This window comes from Remersonia thermophila, chromosome 2, assembly GCF_042764415.1.
Source record: "Remersonia thermophila strain ATCC 22073 chromosome 2, whole genome shotgun sequence".
Taxonomy (NCBI): Eukaryota; Fungi; Ascomycota; class Sordariomycetes; order Sordariales; family Chaetomiaceae; genus Remersonia; species Remersonia thermophila.
This window is the reverse complement of record NC_092218.1, coordinates 4642442-4655200: the sequence shown is the minus strand read 5'-3', so window position 1 is coordinate 4655200 and position 12759 is coordinate 4642442. Positions and strand designations below refer to the sequence as shown.

Here is a 12759-nt window from a genome sequence, read left to right as displayed (position 1 = left end):
CCGCAAAACCATACGACTTATATGCACAAAGGATGTCTTGGATGGAAGCTACAGGCATCATCTTCAACATGCAATCAAGAGTCGTTACAAAGCTTCTCATGGAGTCGTGAAGCACCTAGAAACGGTTGTTCAGCATCTTGAAGATTGGTGAAGCGACTGGAATTGACTGGAGTTGTGTGAAGACGAGAGAGCGCCAATCAACCGGAACCAACCCGAAGATTCGAGAATGCGGCCAGAAAGGGTTAGGGTTAACCATGTCAACTGAAATGATTGGCTGCGTGATGGGGGTCAGGGTCAGCAGGGTTAGGGTCATCATAGTTAACTATTGGATTGCTCCAAGCAAGGAAATGGTGTTTGCACGGAGAGCCAAGGTCAAGGTCAATCGTTGTCTGTTCGACATAAACTAGTTACCCCATGGACCTTGGCGTAGAAACATAGCCTATTCCGTTTCGTCCTTGGCCAAAGGCATAGAGACGGGAGATCTATGGGCTAAGTAGGTAGTTACCTACCTAGCCTGGCCAGGCCGTCCATTTGTTTCTTTGTACACACATCCGTCCTCTAACATGCATTCGCAGGTAACGGCTTTGTCAATCCATGAATTACCGACACGCTCAAGAATGTGCTTTGCGCCTGTTCAAGACCGGTTTCAAAATCAAACCATTGCATTGTGAGAAAAGGAGAGGGCTTTCTCTTGGTATCGTCTGTTCTCCCTAGCGCAGGCCGCTTTGTTGAGATTTCCTGGGGGGAGGGATCTTACGGTCATCAAGGCCAAAGGGACGTTGACCTGTTGATCCATCGAAAAGGGGTTTTATCGTTCGGATGTCACTTGTACCGAGCCCCTATGGCGGTCTTAATGTCGCCCTCAGCATCGAAGATGGTCCAAACTCAAAAACCAAGTTTCCTGTGTTGAGTTAGCTAGTCGACCCCATAATACCGCCGCTTCGACGCCGAAAACCCCGGTGGCATGGTTGCAACCCGAAATGCTCAACATGTTCGACTCGTCACTCCACGCAACCATTCCTCTCCTCATCAACCTGCACTACACGGTCCACTGGGCGACCACGTCAGCAACGGCCATGACGGCAAGGGAACCGACTAGCCCGGCAAAGCAGTACTACAGTCAGCGGTTCCCCCCTGTCACGTTCGCCGCCGATGCCGTCAACCTTGCCAACGACACGGGGTTTGGCGGCAGCAGCAGGGAAAGTTGGTGGGGGTTCTCGCCGCCGTCGCCGCTGGGGTTCTTGCGCTCGATTGACGAGGCGTGCCTCGCGCGTGTCCGCGCGGCCCTGAGGCACACGCCTTACGCGTTTGACATGCCGATCAACTACGAGATTGAAAGGTGGTTTGTCTGGACGGGGCTCGGAGGGGATGAGGGCAAAAGATGGGAAGGGGTGGACGGCGATGATGGAAACGAATACGGCGGCGTCCCCCGGCTGGATTCAACAGCGGCCAGGGTCAACATAAGGGGTTTGACGGCTGCGGAGCTCGTGTGCCAGCTGAGGATGGTCGCGGCCAGGGGGTGGAGAGACATGGTGAGAGTGGAGATGGCGGTGGAGATCGAGGCGAGAGCGCCCAGGGAGAAGCGGCCGGGGGAGAGTCTCGCGCGCGGTGACTAGCGTTAGGGAGATAACCAGAGAGATTTCTACGGACTACCACAGTACGCAGCATGTACGTACGACGAGTGCCAAAGGTACGAAGAAAGCGGGAGCTGACAGAACGGGAGGTGGTAAACACACACAAGAAAGAGCGGCGCTACCTAACTATTGAGAGCTCACACCCAGCTGCAACCTCATCCCCCCCCCCCCCCCCCCCCCCCCCCCGTCCTCGCCCACAAACACAGCACATCCTCAGCCCTGACCACGCACCGCTCGATCAGATGCACGACATCCCGTTGCTGTGCTATTCTTAGACTCGAATCCTGGACTCTTCTGGTCGGATTCGGCTGGTCGGCCGCACCGGTTCCCCCCTGGCGTTGTGTGCGTCGGATAGTTTCCCAGCACCCTATTACCGGGCGGAAAATAAACAGGCCACAACGGCTCACTTGGACAGCCCACACCAACAACGAGAGCGCTCTCAGTGGAGGTCATGCCTGGGCTCTGGGCTCCACGCCGTCAATAAACACCATTCTCGAACTGCGGGCTCGACGGGGACCCAGTGAAACCCTGCAGCTGCAGCAGGCCTGGGGGTTCCCTCAGCAATGTCCCGAACCGATGCTACTGGCCAAGCGACTTGCTTGGCATGCAACCGGACATGTCCTGCAGAACTAGAGGATGCCGCCTGGCGGAGAGGGTTACAGGCGTGGTTTTCTGGGAGATGGGCCAGCCCGGTCGTGCTGCTGCTGCATCGGGTGAGGACCGACCTGGGCTGTTGTGGTCTGCCTGCTAGGCGGCCGGGCCGGCTGCGCGCTCCAGCTTTTCCTGCTGCTGCCGCGAGGACGGAGCCGGGCTCAGCGGGACCTGGTCCCTAAGGGACCCCAAGGTGCCACGGCTACACTCGGTCGGGATACGCACGAGTGGAACTCGGCCTGCTGGGTCTCGCATTCTGAAACGCCGTCTACTACCCAGGCTGGATCAACCACCGTGGAGTCGAGGGTTGCGGCTCGAGGTAAGACTCGAGAGAACAACCCCCCCCCCCCCCTTTGCCCAATCCCCCGTAGAGCGTGCGTACATACATACACGTACGCACCCTCGCTGCTGCCCACCATACGGAGCGCCGCTGACGACGTACCAGGCCTGCGGGGCAGCGAAAACCGGTGGAAGTCAGGGCTCTCTACGGTCGAAGGCCCGCAGGCCGCATAACCTGCGACCACCCCCTAGACCCACGCCCTCTGCAGCAGCGGCATCGCTGGAGCGACCGCCGGACCCGCTCTGATTCGCGGTCGGCGGTTCCACAGCGATCTGTTTCTTCCGGGGGGAGAAGAGGAGAGCGGCTGGTTGCCTGTTGGTTTGTGCGTTCGGGCGATCTGGGCAGGGAGAGGGAGAATTACCTCAGCTTGGAGGGAGGCAACGGCGCACCTGTGTCGAGTTCTCTGCCTTCCGTTCGCGCCCTAGGAGAGCACCGTCCGGGCTGCTTCCCTTTACAAGACGCATCTCGGCGCGACCCAGCGGCGTGGTCGGCCGACGACGGCATTGGGCACCGTGATCCGCTCCCGAGAGCGAGCCTCCGGGCCCGAGGAAGCGGCCTGCACCGCCGCTTCGGAACGAGCCCGCCGACGTGGCCGGGTCGAAGCAGTCCGACCATGACCAGGACGCGGGCACCAACACGACGACCGTCAAGTCGAGGCACCGTGTTCGGCCGGGCCACCGGGGCCGCGGGACCGCTACCTCCGGGAGGAATGCTGCCGCCGCCGCCGCCGCTGCCGCCGCCGCCGCCGCAGCAGCAGCATCAACAGCAGCAGCAGCAGCCTGACAACGAGGACCGGACCCGATCCGGACCCTACCGTCTGCTCGCAGCCCACCCACCGGCGAGCTCGCCAACGTCCATGTCACCCACGCTGGCCGAGTTTGGGTTGTCTTCCACCCGATACGCCCCGTTGGCGCCTGCGCCACACCCCGGGGTCCCGCCTCCGCCCCCACGGCCCCCATCACCACCAGCAGCAGCAGCACCACCACCACCACCCTCACTTGCACCACAATCGCCAGCATCATCAACGCAACGGCCAGCCCCGCCGGTCTATCACGCTCAGACCGAGACAGCCGAGTCACGGCATCACGGCCACCATCATCACCAACATCAGCAGCATCATCATCAACAGCAGCAGCAGCAGCAACAGCCGAACCAACAGCTAGCAGGCTGGCAACGCGACGACCAGCCCAGCCCCGCCAACGACCTCGTCGGGGACGAGCAGGAAGGCCCCGTCGCAGCGCTCGCCGAGTACCCCTACTCCATCTACAACCACGGCACCTGGAGCGCCGAAGACGACAGGACGTTGGTGGCAGCCCGAGCGCGGGGGCTCAACTGGGCGGACCTGCAGCGCACGCACTTTCCGGGCAAGACGGCCAACGCGTGCCGCAAGCGCTACGAACGGCTGGTTGAGCGACGGGGGATCCACGACTATGGCGGGAGAAGGCTGGAGAGGGTGGCGAACGAGTACATGAACATGCGCAGGGAGATTTGGTCGGGCCTGGCGGATCGGCTGGGGATGAAGTGGGATGTCGTGGAGACCCTGGTGAGCATCCCTTGCTCTGTCGCGTCTCGTGCCGACGGGATCTTTCTGCCGTGCGGTGGATATGATTTGCTGACCTTCTCCAGTGCATGGGCGCCGGCCTACGCGCCATCCAAAGCAACGCCCGGTCCTACACCAACCGCGCACGCAGGGACGTGCGCATCTCGCAAAGGACGCAGGAAGCTCAAGCCCAGACGGAGGCGGCGGCGGCGGCGGCGGCGGCCGGCGGACCGATGAGCCTCCCTCCTCCCAACTTGCCCGTGGGCTCCGAGTTTGGCAACGCTTTTACCCCAACACCGCAACCACCGCCGCCGCCACTGCCATCACCTCGACACGAGCATCACCACAGGCACGCAGACCGCGCCTCCGGAACCGTCCCTCCAGCGGGCACCGGGGTTCTCACTCCCGGCCAGCCACCACTAACCCCACCCCGAGGGCTACACGACAGGCCCACGATGCCACCGCCACCACCATTTTTCACCGCAGGCGCAGCGGGCACGCACCCTCCTCCTCCTCCTCCTCCTCCTCGTCCTCCGAACGGACTCCTTCCTCCGCCTGGACCACCCCCACCTTCCGCTCAGCACCCGCCACCGCCAACGTCGAGCACGAGCCCAACGACGCCCACGACGACGCGACTGCCGCCGATGATTCTCGCGCCGCAGGACAGGAGCATGCCGCCGCCGCCGCCATCGTATCGCGGTCCAGCAGGGTACATGACCAACGGAGCATCTGGCGGCGGCGGCGGCGGCGGCGGCGGCGGTGGTGGTGGTGGTGGCGCTGGCGCTGGCGGAAGCGGTGCTGGAGGTGACAGGGTGTCGAGGCCGCCTTATGCAGTCAGTCTGGCGCCGGAACCGCCGCCTCGTGGGGCGTTGGGGAGTCGGCTTTCGGACTGGTAGGTTGGCTACGGCCTCTTGCAAGGATCGCTTCTGCTGGACCGTCTGCACATACAACGCCGAGGTGGGGGGAAGCGGGAGTGTTGACTGGTGGGATGCGATTCATGACACCTGGACGGAGCTGAGCGCCTGGCCTTCCTGACCTTATGTTTATGTTTTTTTTTTTATCGTTTCTTGGAGAAATCCATCGGTGGTTTGTTGATTCTCTTCTCGTGTCAAGGCGGTGCATACAAATAGTGTAGATTGGTGCATAAGCTGGTTTATGGAGGCATCGTGGATACTACCATATCAGGGACCGGGGTGGGATCATCCGCCGTTCATTACGTTCTGGACGGTGGGGGGCATAGGAATGATCTGGACTGAACGTTGATGATACCTAAACAAGGGTCGTGGAGTGGGGGGAAGGGGGAGGGATGGGGGTTTGGTTCATCTGACGTTTATGTTTGTGGATAGGCGCCCCTGCGGCTGTCAGGGGAAGCTGGATTGTGCAAAAAGGCATGCATGAAACGAGATGGCAGCGTCGGCCTCGCTGTTGGTATTCGGATGCAAGATCCAGCCGGCTGGCGATGGTGGTTGGTTTGTTCATGCTCGTTAAGTCATGTCACTTGGCACAATCCTCAACGGCGGTCGCTGTTAGCGTACCTTGGGTATGTATTGTAGCCAACGAAAGACAGGGTTCAGGGCTTGAACAGAAAAAATACAAGATGTACTTGGCGGAGTGTTGCATGGGCCCCCCAACGAACTTGTATCCTGAACGGTTTTTTTGTAGATCCGAGCTGCGCCTCTCCATTTCGGAGGAAGACACCCTCAAGGGTGGTACAAATGCATCCATTCGGTGCCAAGTCCGGAAATGCTGACGGCCTGACATGACCTAATGTACGAAGCCTCTCAAGTGCCAACAGCCTAAGCCAAGGTACAATCTCGCCTAGTCGTGTACATACGCTACACAGTACATACGCCAGATGGGAGCCGCTCCAGACCGAGGGAATTCCACCCTCGATGACCTGAGCGAGGACCGCCTGCTCGCTCGCTTCGACGAGCTCATCAACAGCGGCCTCGTCGTCTATACCAAGGACTACCGCATCGTCCGGCGTACCTATCAGGGGTTTCCAGTAAGCACATCCCTCTCAAACTTCCCACAACGCTGCCCCGTGCTACTGTACACGTCCCGGGAACATTGGATTCTCATACCCCCCTCCAGTTTGAATTCCGCATCCTGTCAAGCCTCACCACCAAACCCTCGGCCGCCTCGGCGGCACCTCCCAACTGCCGTCCCGGAAGCGACATCGACGTCAATGGCTACGAGGTGGCCGCCCTCGGCCCTCCCGGCTGCGGGCCCACCCACCTGCTGGCGGCCAACAAGTTCCCTCTGACGCGGCCTCACTTCCTGATCCTCACCGAAGACGGCTGGCGGCGCCAGCACGAGCCGCTTGACGCCGAGGACTTTGCTGCCGCGACCCAGGTCCTGGGCTCCCTCGCGCGCACGTCGTCGCCGCCGTCCTCTCGGCATCGGCGCAGGTACCTGCTCTTCTTCAACTGCGGGTTGGACAGCGGCTGCAGCCGCGTGCACAAGCATCTGCAGATCCTGCCGGTGGATGGAGACGACGGAGAAGAAGAAGAAATAGAAGCCTTCCCGCTGTGGCCCGACGAGGAGGACACGCGGCCGCCGTTCCGGTTCGCGAGGGAGCGGTTCGCCTCGGGGCTTCCGTCGGTGGACGAGCTGGTCAAGGCGTACCGCGCCCTGCTCGCGAGGGCCGAGCGGGATGTGGGCTGGGCGGCCGGGAGGGAGGGGCGGCGTCGGGAGCAGCAGGAGGCGCTGCCGCACAACCTCGTCCTGACCGAGCGCTGGATGGTGGTGATACCGCGGCGGGCGCCGGGGTGGGAAGGCGCCGATGCCAACACGCTGGGCATGTTGGGCATGGTGGCGGTCCATGACGAGGAGAAGCTGAAGAGGTGGATCGGGAATGACCCTGTTGAGGTGTTGAAGAAGCTAGGATACCCAGCAGAAGAATAGAGAATCCACATGGACGTTGAAGGTTGGGTGAGTCATGTTGCAATCCTAGCGTGACGAGCCGGTGACTACCTAACGTTGGTGGGACAATATGCACGGAATTAGCCTCGCCCTGGCCTTCTACTATACTCCATCAGGAACGGCTTCCTCGCCCTGTCATCCTCTGACTGGTCCACGGCCCCGAGTTTTCAGCAGGAGGAAACTGGGTAACCTTAGAGGCCGTTATGTACATAGATACCATAAAGACATGGGGAAATCCTTCTCTTCCCCTTTCTATTCCTGGCAGCGAAACGCTCTGCTTCATTCTTCGGATCCTCTTGGGACGAATGAGCCCTGGTGATGTACTATATGCAGCTGAAGGGCCCATGCTCCTTGCCCGGCTGAGCCGGTGCTTGTCACAGAGGACGTGTCCGAGACGTTTTTCACGGAGCCAACTCGGGTCCTCTACATACCGTCGTGCTTCAGGAAGAGAATGTGATAGTTAACGAGCTAGCTACCCCGTAAAGGCATGGAAAGCGAAAAGGGATCATCAAGTTGGAAGTATGTACTATAGTAGTAAAGCACGCCAGGTAGGCAGCGCACTACATTACGCCATCCAGACAAGTGCGCGCTTCCCACCTCGCCATGACCCCTCCGGTCACCCGGGATGCATTCGATGTTCATTGCTTAGCGCACGAGGCTTTCAGGCCGGGCGCTGCACGCCATGACGTTCTCGGACCCGAACTCAATCACATCTTCCAGTTTGGATTCCGGCCAGAACGCACAACCCTCGACCGGCGCTGTACACCACATAGTTCGTCATGGTTAGTGTGCACAGTATGTATACGTACACCAAAGCCACAAGCGCGCCCCCTGGGCTGCGGAAACCGTAGTGATTTCTGGGAATTTCGCCGAGATCATCGCGGGACCAGATCGAGCTGGCTCCGCCACGGTGGTTGACCGTCGTCCACCCCAAGACGGCGTCTAGATCTTGCCCCTGAGCCGCGGCGCTGAGCTAGTCCCCATCCGTCCTGCCCTCGCGCCAAGCCTTGCCCGGTTTGTTGATTCCGGCGCCGGGGTTCCCGGGGTCTGCACGACCGGCCCGCACCGACCATTTCGCCTTGGCTTTATTGACATGGCGATAGTCAGGGCTTGGCGTCCAAACGAGATGGCATCGAGACCCGAATCGGACCCGGGCGCCACCACCTCCTTGGGCCGGATCTGGGTCCGTCATGTCCCCCGGCGGAGCCAGGGGCCATCAGGAACCAAGGAAAATAAAGCCGCCGTCATTCCAGGTCGGCCACTGTCCTTTCTCTTGCTCTTCTTCTCAAGAACCATTCGTTTTGTTGTTTCTTCCGAGGCCCGCCGATCGTTCGCTCTCTCCGCCTCGCTCGCCATCATCCGGGTCCATCCTCATTCTCCTTGAGGTTTTGAGCCGTCTACATTCGCCCTCCCGAACACTCTTTTTCCTCACCTTCAAAAAAACGCCATCAAGATGTCGGCCGCCGAGACCGCCCCCAAGACGGACGCCGCCCAAGCCCAGCCTGCTGAGCAGCAGCAGCAGCAGCAGCAGCAGCAACAAGAACCCACCGCCACCGCTGCTGCCCCCGAGGACAACAAGCCCGCCGAGGACAAGCCCGCCGAGGAGGAGAAGAAGAAGGCCAACCCGCTCAAGACCATCGGCTCGGTGATCAAGACGATCCTCGGCTGCCTGCGCCGCCCGGCCGTGAAGGAGGCCGAGGACCGGGCGCTCGACGAGGCCGCCAAGGCCGCGGCCGAGGGAGACAAGACGGCCGCCGCCGCCCCCGCGGCCGAGACGGAGACCAAGACGGCGACCACGGAGGCTCCCCCGGTCCTGCCCGCTCCCGAGACGGAGCCCGCTACCGTGACGGCGGTCGCCCCGGAGCCGACCCAGGAGGAGAAGAAGGCCGAGGGTGAGAAGAAGGAGGGCGGCGTGACGACCACGATCAGCGCCCAGCCGCCTGTTCTCAACTGAGCGAGCGGTACGGGGAGGAGATGGGAGTGACCACCAGGAAGGGAGGATGGGTTCGAGCGGTAGATTGAGGGGGGAGGGGGGGCGGTGAAGAAGGAGGAAGAGAGAGTACGATGGGAAGAGTGCGGTTTGGATTTCGGTTCGGAGGAAGGGTGTATTAACAGACGGATACGATGTTTAATCCTTTTGTCTTCCCATACCAAAAGCGTCCATCAATATACCCAGACAGGCTTGTCTATTTTTAACTCTCTTCCTCAGCCGCCCGGCCTCATGATTGCTCGTCCTGCTCTGGATCCTCCTGCTCCTCCTCCGCCTCCGCCGCCGCCCGTCCTTCTCGCCGCGCCATCCGCCTCCCGTACTCCGTCTTCTCGCTGTGCCCCACGCCCTCCCACGTTTTGGTGTCAGGCAGGCCGTACGTGCTGATCCCTCTGCCCCAGGTCGTCCACGGCAGCGCCCAACGGGCCACCTCCCCGGGCACCTCGCCGCCCGGCATCATGTCCCTCCAGTCGCGCGGCTTGTCGCGGTGGATCAGATACCCGCCGAGGTGCCGGTGCCAAACGTCCGGCGGCAGGTCGTTGCGCGGGTCGTTGCGATCCCAGTGCCGCGCCACGGCCAGGAGCACCTGCCGCTCGATGCCGCGATGGCCCGTCACGGTGGTCATCCGGCGCAGCCACCCGTGGCAGTAGACGGAGCGGTTCAGCGGCGACAGGTCGCGCGCCACCCCGGCGGCCATGGGCGGCAGCGCGCCGGCCGCCACCGCCGCTTCCACCTCGCTCGCGTCCACGTCGGGCACCACCTCGACCGGCAGCCGGAGGTCCTCCGGCACCGGCAGGGCCGACCACTCGGCCAGCCCGCGCCGCAGCGCCGCCGGATCGGCCGGCGGCGCATCGGACGTTTCGCCCCCGCCGGGCAGCACGAACCCCGCCCGCGCCTCCTCGGAGCGCGTCCCGATCGCGCCGACGAGCCGGCCAAAGTACCTGGCCGCGGCGCGGGTGCACACCAGCCTGCGTCCGCGCAGCGCCGGGTAGAGCACCTGCGGCAGGATGTCCTGCCGCGCGACGAGCTCGTTGCTGTCGGACTCGTGGTCGAGCAGGGACCGGCGGATGATGGCCTGCTGGCACTCGGGCTGGCGGGGCACGGGGCCGTGGTGCAGGTCGGTGACGAGCGCGACGAGGGCGCTCGGGTCGAGGTTGAGGGCGTCGGTGAGCCGGCCGCAGTCCTCGCCGACGAGCGGGTCGCGGCCGCCGACGAGGGCGGCGATGGCGTCCGGGAGGGGAGGCGGCGGGGCGGCGAGGAAGGCCCCGTCGGCGCAGGTGACGTCGACCACGACGTCGGGCCCGCCCATGCGGTGCCGCACGAAGCGGAGGAGGCGGTCGACGAGCTCGGACCGGCCCTCGCGGAGCGAAGGGAGGATGAGGTGCACGCGCGGGCAGTGGTTCCAGCGGGCGGCGAGGATGATCTTGGACACGGTGTCGGCGAACTCGGTATGCCGCAGCCCCTCGTCGGCGTCGGCATCCTCGGCGCCGTGCCCCGCGTCGCTCTCCGGCTCGCTCTCCCACCCCTCGGCCACAACCTGGTACTCGAGCGTCCTGGGCGAGACCGAGATGAACTTGATCCACGTCGCGCCGCTGTCGACGACGGCGTCGATGGCGACGGGCCGCTCCTGGAAGGGCTGGTCCTTGTAGGCCAGCCATCCGTCGTCCGGGCCGACGGCGACGCGCGGGCTGCGGGGGAACTCCTTGTTGACGGCGACCAGGCCGCGGCAGCGTTTGACCACCGCCCAGCGGTCGTCCCAGCAGCACGACTTGATGCCAAAGTACTGGGCCGGCGAGATGGAGGCCAGGTCGGCGCTCTGCTTGGAGAGGACCTTGTCAAGGGCGCGCTGCTGGACTTTCAGCAGGGCGCCGAGCCCGCGAACGGGCCGGTTGGCGGCGTCGGCAGCCTCCTGGAGCCGCTGGAGCTCCCGGATGCACTGCTGCCATGTTGCGACGAGCGACTCGATCTGCTCGGCCAGCTGGGCCTCGCTGAGCTCCGTCGCGGGCATGGTCGCCAACATGTAACGTTCATACGTCCTGCCGGGTGCTGCTTATGGTGAGAACCTTACGTTGTGTCAATGCTGGGGCCAGGGGGGGACCGAAACGAAAACCCAGGGCGCGGGGATGATGCTAGGGTTAGGGTTCTCTTCCTGGCACCCTCGCACTTACACCCTCCCCCTTCCCCTTTTAGGCCTGTAAATACCAAAAAACAATGAAGTCGAGGTAGGGTCTGACCAATCCCATCGTCGAGAATACTCCATGAATGAGTTGGCTGTCTGGTTTAGCAAAGATTCCAACCTCCTCAGTTTCCAGGCACCTTGGTCACGCATGCCCGTGGTCACGAAACGTAATCAATCTGGCACTGATCCCTCTTGACCATGGCCTGTGAGATGTTGGCTACCTTGGCGTTCTTGGAAACATCGAAGCAGTTCCTTGCTGGCGATGTGAGGAGTCAAAACCAACATGGAAAGTGGTGTATCACTTGCAGACATCATGTCTTTCCACCATCAACGTATCCCAGTCATACGCGCTCATTGTATATGTGGACTACCCTCTGCGATATGGTAGACCGACCACCATCGCTGAGGAGTTGTATGGCGGCCGGCTTTACGGAAGGTACACGTCCTGTCAAATGGGAGTTGATCCCGGTTCCACATCCCGTGCGCTCATAAGCGTGACCCTACAGTTACGTCGTCATAGTGGTGCTCGGCAAGGTGAGGAGGGCACGGATGCGTTCCGAGAAGACCGTCGCAGATTACGATTCGCATCGTGTAAACATGGTATGGGTTGTTTGTCGCATATCGGACCTAATTTTCATAGATGGTCGTTATAGTGTGCCGACAATATGAATGTAACCAGTAGTGGTCTGCAATAGTAACCGACGGTGACCTAGTATGTGTCGGGGTGAGGTGCTCTTTCGAAGTGCTTATCCAGTGTTGTTAAACGCTGTCTGGCATTTTTTTTTTTTTTTTTGATTCGGTTATCGTGTTGGCAAGCTACTGGTAAAGATCCCAATGAAGGCATGAAAAACGACGCTGATGCTTCCTACAGAATTTCAAGTTCATGAGTCTTTGATCTGCTCAGTTGGCATTCCGACATAGGGTGCGTGCCTTGTTCTGGAAGTAATACGTAATACCTCAACGAGGCCCATCGAGACCGGCGGCGAATGAGAGCAGAATTGCTCGCCAAATCAATCCAGATGAATGAATGTGAATGTTCTGGTTTATGGTGTCAAGATCTCTCCACGTCTCTGAGACCTCGTCAGAAACTCTCGAGACCGAACTAATACCATGCCGCCCCTGCACCTGATCCCACGGCCAAGCCACCGACCGCGCCGACAACCGAGATCCGTTCTTCATCAACGTCCCGCTCCAAGACCGGAGCAGGAGCCGAACCAAGATCCCTCTCATCTCGCCGTCACCGGCCAAAAGTGGCAGTTTGTGGAACCCCGGCGCACGGTCTCCGAGCCGCATGTCGCAGAACGGTCTGGGCGAGAAGGCAGAGCCAAGCCGTGGTTCACTTAAACAGGACCCGGAGCCCGGGGTCCGTCCGATGCCGTCCCGTCCCGTCCCGCGCTTCAGGTACACAGCAATGCAGCACCTGCACCTAATGCCGTTGTTAGCTGCTCCGTCGCGTTGGGTGCTTATGCCTACTATCACCACCGCCACTATGATTCAAGAAAG

General features: G+C 61.6%; 4 protein-coding genes across 4 annotated transcripts; 3 read left to right on the top strand and 1 right to left on the bottom strand.

Annotated features, from left to right (window-relative positions):
* Positions 1–980: 980 nt before the first annotated feature.
* Positions 981–1616, top strand: VTJ83DRAFT_2746 (uncharacterized protein; the record flags this gene model as incomplete). The annotated part of the gene is made up of 1 exon (XM_071009050.1): positions 981–1616. The coding sequence occupies one exon, from the start codon at positions 981–983 to the stop codon at positions 1614–1616; it is 636 nt and encodes a 211-aa protein (XP_070869286.1).
* Positions 1617–3238: 1622 nt separating this feature from the next.
* VTJ83DRAFT_2745 (uncharacterized protein) lies at positions 3239–5061 on the top strand (the record flags this gene model as incomplete). The annotated part of the gene is made up of 2 exons (XM_071009049.1): positions 3239–4168; positions 4252–5061. The coding sequence occupies 2 exons, from the start codon at positions 3239–3241 to the stop codon at positions 5059–5061; spliced, it is 1740 nt and encodes a 579-aa protein (XP_070869285.1).
* Positions 5062–6020: 959 nt separating this feature from the next.
* On the top strand, positions 6021–7072 carry VTJ83DRAFT_2744 (uncharacterized protein; the record flags this gene model as incomplete). The annotated part of the gene is made up of 2 exons (XM_071009048.1): positions 6021–6170; positions 6260–7072. 2 exons carry the CDS (start codon positions 6021–6023, stop codon positions 7070–7072), a joined length of 963 nt encoding a protein of 320 aa, XP_070869284.1.
* A 2237-nt stretch (positions 7073–9309) lies between these two features.
* Positions 9310–11097, bottom strand: VTJ83DRAFT_2743 (uncharacterized protein; the record flags this gene model as incomplete). The annotated part of the gene is made up of 1 exon (XM_071009047.1): positions 9310–11097. One exon carries the CDS (start codon positions 11095–11097, stop codon positions 9310–9312), a length of 1788 nt encoding a protein of 595 aa, XP_070869283.1.
* Positions 11098–12759: the final 1662 nt, after the last annotated feature.